The sequence below is a fragment of the Alligator sinensis genome, unplaced genomic scaffold, assembly GCF_000455745.1.
Source record: "Alligator sinensis unplaced genomic scaffold, ASM45574v1 scaffold566_1, whole genome shotgun sequence".
NCBI classification, from domain to species: Eukaryota; Metazoa; Chordata; order Crocodylia; family Alligatoridae; genus Alligator; species Alligator sinensis.
The window spans coordinates 2,201,530-2,212,883 of NW_005842017.1; the positions used below are offsets into that span (position 1 = coordinate 2,201,530).

The following is an 11,354-nucleotide window of genomic DNA, read 5'->3' on the forward strand; positions in this document are numbered from 1 at the left end:
CACACATACATGTGCCTGGTTTTATAGTTACACTGGATTTTTTAAAGTTTCTGTTTTTATGCTGTAGAGAAGACCTAAGGAAAACGGAAAGCTGAGAACAATGTTAAGTTAAACGTGAAGAAATCAGTAAGAAGAGAAAATAAGGGATCAGTGAGAAGCTTGGCCTATACTCTTCGGTACATCGCTTTTTATTTGCTATTTTTCTAGATCAGTCTATCTGTTCCTTTAGACTAAGTCAGTGATTCTCACCCAGGATGCCATGGCACCCTGGGGTGCCCCGAGATCCTTTTAGGGGTGCCAAGAGAATGTCACACAATGTCAGCACTCCTACATGTACAAACATAAGTCACAAGATCTCACATGAAAACACAGAGATTTCAAATAGGAATCCATAGTGTTAAAAGCATTCTGACCTGTTTTGGTCTTTCTAAATTTTTGGCAACAGAATTGCTCCATATTTCTTCCACTTGATGTTTGACTACAGATAAGTAAGAGCTGACATTATCTAAGGAGTGCCTTGAGGCTAAAAAAGTTGAGAGTCATTGGATTAAGTCCTTCAAGGCAAAGGCTGTCTGTGTACAGGCATGTCTAGCACATAAAGGTGTCCTGACCCAGGTTGGGACTTTTAGGTCCTCTCAGAATATAAATTAAAAAAAAAAAAAAAAAAAAAAAGGAGAGAATGGACAAAGGAAACAGTTTGCAATGCCAACACAGGAAAAAATACACCGCGGTATTAAAAGAAAGGTAAAAAAGGAAAACTGACTGAAGCCAAGAAGGGAAAGGAGGGAAACCGAGGCAAGAGGGATTTAAAAGATTAGAATTTGATAATGCTACCAGTACCTAGCAGCTTGTTGCTTTAAATCTCAGAAGCTTGGCTGTGGGGAGGAGGTGCAGCCAGAACTGGCATTTTTCACCCTGGTTAATAGGGTTTGAAACTGAGTTTGCAAGGGTTTCACTGTCTACCCCATCTATAACATAGGTTGGTTAACAAGGAGGCCCAGGAAAACTTAAATGCACAGCACTTTTTACCTTGCTGTCTACTTTGCAACTAACCGTTGTGCAGGTACCTGTGTAGAAACAGTGAAACAAAAGAATCTGTGGTAAGGCTGCTATTATCTGGAGCCAGTCTGTTTTGTAGCTGCTAAGACCACAGCAGAACAACCCCATACACAGCTCTCCTTCACTCATTTTCAAGGCTTCTAACAGCAAATCCTGAACTGAGTGTTATAAAGTCTCACAGCTGCTAAGACCACAGACCTGATAACTCTGTGTACTTAATGAGCACTCTTTGCATAAAGTCTGGATAACTGCCTGTCCTCTTTTTGCTCCTGAAGCCATGCACCTAAAGGGACTATGCCAGGGCTAGGCAACCTCCAGCATGGGTGCCAGTGTTGGCACGCAAAGGCATTTTGCTTGGTACGCGTGCCACAGGGCAGATGCCAGGAAAGGGGCCAGGTCTGCACTGCCACAACAAGGATCAGGCCCCTCATGGCCCCCTGCTGTTCATCCCTGGCATGCCAATATCTTACAAATCGAGATTACGGGTGTTTTTGGCACTCTGCCCGGAAACCCTGCGAACCCCTGGACTATGCTGTATAGTTTTTTTTTGTCACAATAAGCTACAACTGCAATAACTCATCCATCCTGCTAACGTAACCAGAGGGTGGTTTGTTAATGGTAACTACCATGCACTAATTGTTAACATATCTATATAATTGTCTCAAATTGCCTGTGCAGTTGTATGTATTAAGATGAAACATGCAGAAAATATATGTTTCCACCTCCCTGAACTATTTTCTCTTGGCGGAGGAAAGGCTGTACTTATAAATTATAGAGAATGCTGGAAATCCCAGCATGGTTTTGTCTAGACTAGGGTAGTTTCCAGGACTCGAAGTTATCTGTTCAACATGAAAAAAACGGTGGTAAAACCCAGATTTTCTCCTTTAAAGAAAAAAAACACGGGAAATGGTGGGTTTCCCCTTGCAGGTTGACAGAGTTCTAGCCTGCAAGCAGCTGGGGGCAGCGGGAGAAGGGCGGTCAGGCAGGGGCGCCATGTGCATGCGCGCATGTACACATGCACAAGGCCGCCAAGCAGCCTGGAAAGCAGCTCCCACAGGTAAGTCTGGGGGGAGGAGGGGAATTGAGGCCCCCACAGTGAGGGAGTTAGACAGGGCTGGAGCTGCTGCCCAACCCAGGAGGTACATGAGACTTGGGGTTCGGGGCTATGTGCAACCAGAGGCCAGACAGACAGGGGGAACAGGGCCACAAGCGGCTTGTCTGGGAGCTGGAGGGGCAGGCTCCCCGCCACTGTGCGCACTCCCAGGGGAGCAGGGAAGGGCATGTGCCCTGAAGATTTGTGCACAGGATGGGGGCAGGAGTGGGTGTGGGCTGCCTGCTGAGGGCTCAGGCTCCCCGCCCTGCTGCCCTCCCCTCAGGGCCTCTGCGGCTCAGTGGGCAGGACCTGGCAGGGCAGGGCAGCTCAGTGCCACCACTGCAAGCCCTGCACTGCCATGGCAAGGTGCCCCCTGCCTGCCAGGCAGCAGCAGAGGGCACAAACCTGCACTGTCAGCCCCACTGCAGCCCAGAGGGCAGGGGGCACCTCACCATGGCAGGTGGGACTCTCAGTGACGGCACTGAGCTTCCCTGCCCCACCCCACCCCTCTCTGCCCTGCCATGCTCTGACCTACCCACTAGGCCCCAGAAGGAGGGCAGCAGGGCAGGGAGCCCAAGCCTGCAGCAGGCAGCCCACTCCCCACCCAGGGCTCCACTTTGCCTGTGTTGCCTATGGGGCTGGGGGTGGGGAGCTGGGCACTATGCTCTGCTCTGCCACAGCACCCACTACCTCCCACAGGCAGCACCTGGGACTCAGGCGCTGCTGGGGGGGCAAGAGGCTGTTAACCCAGGTCCCAGGCCCTGTAGCCCTGGCAGCTGCAGGCCCCTCTGGCAGGGCTGGGGGTGAAGCAGGGGAGCAAGGGGCACCAGCAGGGCCAGGGGGCTTTGGTTGGGGAGTGAGGGGTCCCAGCAGGGGGGGGGAGGGGGCTGTGGGTGGGGAGAGAAAGATTTTGGTGGTTTTAAAATGAGAAAATTTGTGATTTTTTAAACAGGAAAAACCAGGATCCCAGGTAATTTCACACGCTAAAGCTTTCGCTCCACTCTACCAGTTGCAGAACTCCTCTTTCAATACCCCCAACTGCTCCACACACTCCCAAGGGAGTTAATAAGCTATTTGGACTAAATTAGGTTTCAGGAGGCACCTGTACAGTTTCTTCATCACTCAGTGTAGTGCCAGTGTAGACAGACTTAACTGAAACATTTTAACTAGGCCTCCCAGGTAAATTGCACAGACCAATAGGGTCAAAATCTCCCATATTACATGGGTTCCAGGAGGCTAGAAGTTGTGGGTCAAGTACCCAGAAGGCACTGCAGGTGAAGCAGTGTAGGAAACCACAAGCATGGATATAAAACAACCTGCACGGACTCTTACCACAAGTTACCATAACTACTTAGGCACCTTGAGTTGCCTGAGCCAAAACCAGTCTAAAGACAAAAGTTCAACCTCTCTATTTAGACAAAGACTTGTTTCCTACCATAACACGCTAAGGGACTAGGAAACCAATCCTATGGGGCAATGCATACCTTCAGCTCCCAAGTCAGTCAGTGTGACTCAAGGATCAAACAAAAATCACCAAAATTAGCACTTGATTAGCAATAGCCCTGGAAACGGGGGAGGGTATAATTTCATACTGCTCTCAAGGAGCCTTTGAATATACTGTTCTTAAAAGACAGCAAAAGCATGAAATTCACCGGATCACACTAAACACACCATGCAAGTGTAAGTTTAAAGAGAGCCCACTCCATGAAAAGAACGCTGCAAAAGGATTGCAAGGATGCTAGGGCAGCAGGGGTTTTTATTATTTCACTGTACTTTATTTCATGTAAAGATAACTGTATGTTTCATATATATTTCTCCAAATCTGTGTCCTTGTTGCCCATTCTTTTGCTATCAGAAAAATGGACTGCTCCAAGGAAGTGGTACCGAGCTGGCACTGCATACCATAGCAGGACTCGACGAATGTCATCTCGTTCTGAAGCATTAATCCGTGTTGCTAGGATACCAGCTAAGGAAGAAATGCAATACTTACGGATTAGTGTCTAGACTGCATGACCTTTCCCTTGGTTTTCTAGATATAATTGGGACAAAAATCTGGGCCTCATGAGTTGATAGCTGCTTTAAGAAAAGGAAGTTATTTGTAGTCCCTCACAGACCCTAGAGGGGGGAGGGGGAAAGGAAGGGCAGAGACATTCCTTCAGTGAAAAGGCCATTAAAACTACCTGTTTCAGGCAAATGATGTGCAAAGGAAAAATTCAGCCCTTGCAGTCTATGGCTTAGCCTGGGATTTGCCCAGCAACCAAATCTGACAAAGGGCTCTTTCATGAAAGGGGACAATGTCAACTCTTCAATTAGCAAAGAAAAAACCTGAAAGAAGATTATTACCTCCAATGTTGCCTTCAGGGTGGAGGATGGCCTCCTAACATTTTCATTAACTCTTTATGCCAACTGGAATGAGGAAAGCAAGAAGCTGGGGGGAAGGACAAATGCATTATACTTAATGCTGTTTGATAGTCCTCCCCACATCCCAGGCCCTCCCACTCTTCAGACTCAGTGGGAAGTTAAATTAATTAGAAAAGCAAACTGATGCTTTGAAAAAGTACATAATGTAGTTTGCAAGCTCTCTGGGGCAAAGGTCTTGTGTTCCAGTGGTTTTGTATGGCACCTAGCATACCACGGCCCCAGTCTCAACTAGAACTTGTGACCACTACTGCAATACAAGTAATGAACATCACCATCAGTACCTTCCGAGAGCCTGCACCCGGTATATTGACTTGAGACTGAAGCTAAGCTCCCTGTGTGAGAAAAAACATACAGGTTCCTTTTGGATATGCAATGTCATGTGCTATGCCACCAACTGTGATTATTCCAAAATAATCACAAGTCTACAGTTACATAAATAACCCAAAACATTGTAAAGTTGGTTCACTTGCAACAGAAGTCATGAAAAGCATGGCTGGGAACTGCAAGTGACTGTTCCATTCATACATTTCAAGTCAGAAGGATCTTCTGCTATGATCAGCTGGACTCATCTTTTGCCTAGGCACAAACCAAAAGGATTTCACACAGTGGGCCCACCGACATGAGACACCGACTCAGCAGTAGCGCATCATAGCACAGATAGTGCTAATATGCTACTGAGTAGCATTAAGCTACTGCTCAGTAGTGTCACCTAAAAGACATTTGCTGGTACTACTGTGCAGTAACTCCAGTTACCACACATTTATTTAGTACCTGCTAACGCAAGCACTAAATAAGTACTTAGTAACAACTGCACAGTAGCATCTCATGTAGACGTACCCAGAATATAGCTCAATAATTTGCAATTGAGCTAGAGCATCCTTTTTGAGACGACACTTCCAGTCCTGATTTAAACACTCCACATGATGGAGAATCTCCCCTGAATCGGTAAGTTGCTTATCACAATAAATGCTTATTAATTTGCCTATGCAAGAAACAGGGCAGGTGGCTTTCCTGCCAGTGTTCGCACCAAACAGACATTTCCAATTGTTGGTCCATCCACAGGCTGATCATTTGCACTTCATGGAGCTCTTTCAGATGGGTCACCGATATGGACACCAAGTCAAGCTAGCAGTGAAGGATTTTGAAACTGGGATGGAGAATGATGCAGAAGAGCATTTCCCTCTTACTCCTCATGTTTCCATTTGTGCAGTGGTTAAATGTGCAAAGAAATCACACCTTGACAATGCACTTCTAACACATTTACTGAGATAACAGAAAATATTTCCAATTCTCATTATGATTTACATGGGATAATTTGTTGCAAATCAGTCAACTGATCATCTCTGGAATTATGGCCTGGCAAAGAATCTTTCCTTCTCTTCCTGAGTGTCTCTTAAGAAAGGGTCTCAAGTGTGGTAGCTTTGGCTTTGTTTTGACTTGCACTCAGGGGACAAAGAATTTAGAGCTCCTGAAATCAAGTCACTGAAAATACCAGCTGGACTTTCAAGTACACCCCAGCCAGACCCACATCTAGCGCAGCATTGGGCTACTCTGCAGAAGGCTGACAATCATGCAGAATGTGTGGTGCTGTCCTGCGTGCACTATGAGGAAAGAAGTTCTTTTCCCTTGTCACTCAAGTCCATACTTGAGGCCAGCTTTCCTTGATCAGACCAGGCAGAGATGTGTAACTGTCCATACTCCCTAAAGCCAGTATTATTGTTACTATGGTCCCAGAAGAAACTCTGGAAGCGCATCTCAGATGAAACAGTAATAACCAAAGCTGGAACAGGAAAAGAGCCTGCCTTCCCTCTGCAAAACATAAGAATTGTCTGAAGAGAGCAAAATGGAAAGACTTTGAAGACAAGCTGCCCTTAGAAACTTAGACAGTTCAGAGGCCGTGCTCTATTTATCCCATTCCCTGAGGCTAGATAGCAGGGTGGAGCGCCTGGTGCAGCTCCAATCTGATGCAGATAACAGATGATTCCATTTATTCTGTTGCTTTTCCATGGACCACTGAGATTGGGAACTGGACAAAGGTGTTCCTGCAATTCTTACACAGCTTCATTGAGTATTCCCCCACCACCACCCCAGACAATGTCTGTTGACCTTACAGCTTTGATCAACGTACTTCTTTTGCTCCCAACTGAAAGGACATGCCATGGAACATACCAACTAGGAAATACGGGTTTTAGACAGATGTGGCATTTGAAATTATTCAAAAGGGCAAGCCAGACAGATGTACATGCCCTTTGAAGTGCTTCAAAAGTAACTCTGCAGGAAATAAGTACCAGAAAGAAACACTACTGCATGCAGTCTTGGTGATTTTGAAGTGCTCCAGCCATGGGGTGCACCAAGAATTGTGTATCTGTCCACAGATGAAACAATACATTTTTAAGCACTTTGAAGTGCTTTGTGCAGTCATGCTTACCTTTGATAATGACACCAGCTTGATTAAGGATTAGCATATACCAAGAAGACTTCTGTCATATAAAATGGATGGTGAGACCGGTGCTTGAAAGAAAGTAATGATAGCCAAGGATAGCCCATAGAGTATTTGTTCATCTTGGATGTTTCCATTGGTCACTCCATCACTATCTGCTGGGCAAGAGGACATGGAAAGGGGGTAAAGCAAGGCAATATGTAACTAAAGTGGGGACAACAAACCTAGATATTTGAAACTGGCATGTGTCTGCACCAGCTGACCTGCCATGCTGTGCTCTGAAGGTAAACAAGGCACAGGGCATGGAAGAGTCCCATATCTGCTTCTCTCATGGGGAAGAGAAATCAGATACCAGTTTCATTGTTCTTTTTTCCCCTCTGGGGAAATGTCCCAGTAAACTCACTTGAAAAGGAAATACTTCCAGTGGCTTACACTCTCCCTTCCCAGGATGGCTGGGCTTTGTTTCTCTGAAAGGACCTACCAAACTCCCCAGAAGCTCTACCCCTCTCTGGGGCACAGAATTTATAAGGGCCAGATGGGCCTTTGCTGTTTTAGAGGTGGCAGCAAGAGAAAGAGCTGGGATCAGAGGCCCCTTCATATGCTCTATTGGTGGCAGGGTCCATGATTCTCAGTGTTCAAGAGGAGGAAGCAGATGAGCTGATGGGGGCCACAGAGACCTAGGTGCCATCTTCCATCCAGTGCACCATCCTCCCAGCCTCATCCCCCTCAAGGAGATGGAGGTAAGTGCTGTTTGCCCCAAAGTCAGTTCCTTCCAATTCTGCCTGATTTCTTTGCTGCTAAAGGAGGGAGTCAATGTACACAGATAAAAGAGGCTGCACTCAACATATAAACAAACAGCCAGAAGAAGCGAATCAGCTCAACTTAGCGAAACACGTGTTGCCCATTGTTCCGCAGGGGCTGGATCCTGTGGGATAACGCTCTGGGTGTGCCTCTGCAACTGGGCAGCCTGGGGCTTCCCCTGGTTGCAGAGGCAAGCAGCAAGACAGAATCCCCAAGCACAGCTCTGCAAGCGGGGAAACCCAGGCAGGCACTCCCAGGGCTTCAAGGTCCCGAACCTGCAGGGAATTCCTGAGTCACACAGGATCAAGCTCCTAAAGCCCTGAGAGCACCTGAATGGGGTGGCTGGAGACTGCAGGCAGCTCTGCCCTGCCAACATTCTCCTACCTTAAAGCAAACAGATGTCCGTCACAAAACAGCAGCATAAATTAATGCTACCTTTTCTCACAGCATGTTCATGACAAAGGGCATGAACATTGGCTTGATTTTGCTTTGTGCCACCATAAATATTTTTATGGTGGCACAAAGGTGATGACTGTTTCCAACATCACTTGGCCCAAGGACCAACTGAGGTCACAAGCAAGGGACTCAATAAGGGAGATAGAAACATGACACCAACCCTTCATTTGGCCTCTGGCTGCTCCCTACTTAACTCTCTCCCTAAAGCCTTCATGGCACTAGCCTTCATGGCACTATCCCCTCCAAATACTTTATGAGGGAGCTGAGGGGGACAATCTCCCCCAAAGTGTAAACAGCCTGGAAGATGTCTGGGAACTGGACAGATGCCCTCAGCCCAGCTGTTAATTAGAAGTTGAAAATAAACCTTGAAACTTCTGTCAAAGAAACTGGAAGGGCCAGGTGAGCCACCACTAGAACAAAATTGGAGGAAACTTCAACTGGGGAAGGGGTATTTCCCTATACCAGTGATGCACAGGTCTGAGACTGCCCCCAAGTTGCAAGCAGGCTGAAGTGCTTATTGAAATGGGGCTATGTTATGTACCTCAGCATGAAATAAAAAAAACAATAAAGCCACAGACAGAAATTATACATAAACCGGTGTAAGTGATCAGAAACTGATTCAAATCTGTAACCCAACAGAAGTTCAGTGCACAAAAACTGCTTTCAAAATGACCAAAACTGGTTTAAAATACACCTGGATCGATGTAGTATCAGACTTAACTGATTTAGGTTACATTGGTTTATTGTACTTCTGTCCTGGATCCCCTCCAGATTCAAGTTAACTCACAGTCCCCAGCATCCCAGGATGCTTTGCACCTCCCTGGCAAACCACCCACACTCCCCTTGAAGGTTGGGAAGGCTAGCCTTGGGCCAAACTGTTTGCTCCAGCTGAGCAGGGAGGCATGCTCTCACACCACTGCAGGTATGTGGCTGCATTTCTGGAACTGAAAGTGAATGTCTGCTTATCAATTCAATCTATGCAGCTTAGACTAACCTGCAAAGACTGAATCAATTCAGCTTTGGGCTTTTTGACTGTCTGTACTTAGCCTTAAGGTTCATAAAAGACTGAAAGGTAAGAAGAGGGTAAATCAGGCACTCTGATCAGGTAAATCAGGTAAATCACAGTAAATCAGGTAAATCACACACAGTTTTTCTCCTAACACAAGAACAAGAAAAAAAAGGAATGAAAGCCAAAAAATATTATGAACCAGTGAAAAGGAAACTTCTTTTGCAAACAAACAACTACCCGTGGTACCACAGTGTACCACAGAGTTCAAGAGCTTTGCAGGTTTAAAGGAAGGGTTAGTAATGTGTAGAGCTAATAGGAACACCCAGCAATATGAAGTAAAGTATCTGATAGCTGAAGGCTGAGAGGTAGTTTTGTGGCATTCAGATGAATGTAATTTCCATGAATAAAAATCTTGTTCCCTTGTCCTTTTATATCTGTGAAGGAGTACACATCACATTTGCCAAGTGTTTGACTGCTGATGTGAAAAGGAAGGAGGATGTGCTCTCTAACACACAAGCACTGTTTTCTTTGGAAGCCAGAAAGATTTCCAGTTTAACCGATTCACCTTGCCTGAAGGGTCAGATGTAGGGCTTTGAATTCATACAATGGATTTATCTTTATCTCATACATTGCTGATATATCAGCTTCTCTTCCTCAATTCACAGCTCTGTATCCACTGATAGAACAAGGCCAGTTTGTGATTTGGATGAACCGAAAAGCTATCTGAGATTATTGAAAGTTTTCTTCCTTGTAGGTAACCTGTTTTATATATGCACATGGAGCAATTCATTAGTAGGGTTAGACGACTGGCAGTTTTCTGCTTCAAGACTTCAAAGAAGGATCTATGTAGGACACCTTGAGAAAACCCTTTGCTTCTCTGGCAAAGCTGATATGGTTGCCGTTTGCTAGCTTGCATGGAGGCATAGGGGGGCTGAATATTTATGCCAGGAAGGTTGTATAGAATCTGACCAATACCAACAGGGCCACAGGTTCTTAAGAAATGTATAGATCTTCTAGTTCATCCATTTCCTATGGTTCCTCTAGCTAGACTGACCATCACAGTATAGATTAGTCTTACCCTAACAATTTATGAAATATATCGGAAATATTTTTCCAAACATTTTCTGCTAGTTGCTTAGTGCTAGCCTCCAGTTACAGCTCTTCAGTGAAGGTTAACAATGCCACCTTTTAGCTTATCTTATGGCAGGGGTGACAAACAGATAAACCTGTAACCATAGCTGGCCTATCAGAAGCCAATACTGCAGGAACACAGCTGAGCCTGAAATTGCTGATTCTAGCAGCTGGCCAGGTATCTGATACTTCACCACATGAACAGCAGGGCTTTTATCTGGCAAATACCAAGGGCGAAACCTAAAACCTGTAAAATCTCCAACATACCTTTCCCTTTTAACTACCTGCCACAATGAAAGTCCAACAGCTTTCAAACAGGATAATCTAGACAGGAACAGTTAATTCCCTGCCAGCTCCCTTTGCTTCACGAACAAGGGGGAACAGAAGTGACGTGGAGTAAGATGCCACTTGTGTTTTGGGAAGTTTTTTCATGTTGTCCCATTCCTAAAGGCAAAGCCCCAGCCAGCAGCTTGACTTGGTTCGTATTTGGTTGCTATGTATTAACTGAATTTATGCTTGTTCCAGATCAGATTCTACCAGTTTTATCACTTTAGACTAACACCTTTAGTATAATTCCCACTGGCAAATCCAAAAAGCTGGAAATATCCATAATTTTTCAAGCTACCCAGGCCTTAGAAGGCCACAGATCTGGGCTGCACACTGCCTTTGAGAAATGTCACTTGCTCCAGAACCCAACCACACACACAGACAAGTACAGTGACGGGAGAAGAGGAATCCCCCATCTCATGCACAAAACAGGTCATGGCCATACTCACTTCCCTATTTGGGGCTATAGGCCCTTCTGGCACTTATGAAGCCTTTGGGCTAAATGCTGTTCTCCAACCTAGCCAAGCTCCATTCCTCTCTAACTACCGCCAAGTGAGCTCTGCCTCAGAATATACAAGCCCATGTGTTTGCAGAGCATCTGCCGGGGGGGGGGGGGG

At 45.8% G+C, this 11,354-nt stretch overlaps 1 protein-coding gene across 1 annotated transcript in view; it reads right to left on the minus strand.

Moving 5' to 3' along the window:
- The window catches only part of COL18A1 (collagen type XVIII alpha 1 chain), a 176,443-nt gene extending 169,275 nt beyond the window's left edge, over positions 1–7,168 (minus strand). The window contains exon 1 of the mRNA XM_025202232.1: positions 7,002–7,168. Coding sequence (XP_025058017.1) covers positions 7,002–7,038 — 37 coding nt within the window. The 5' untranslated portion in view covers positions 7,039–7,168. The remainder of the gene's footprint in view (positions 1–7,001) is intronic.
- Positions 7,169–11,354: the final 4,186 nt, after the last annotated feature.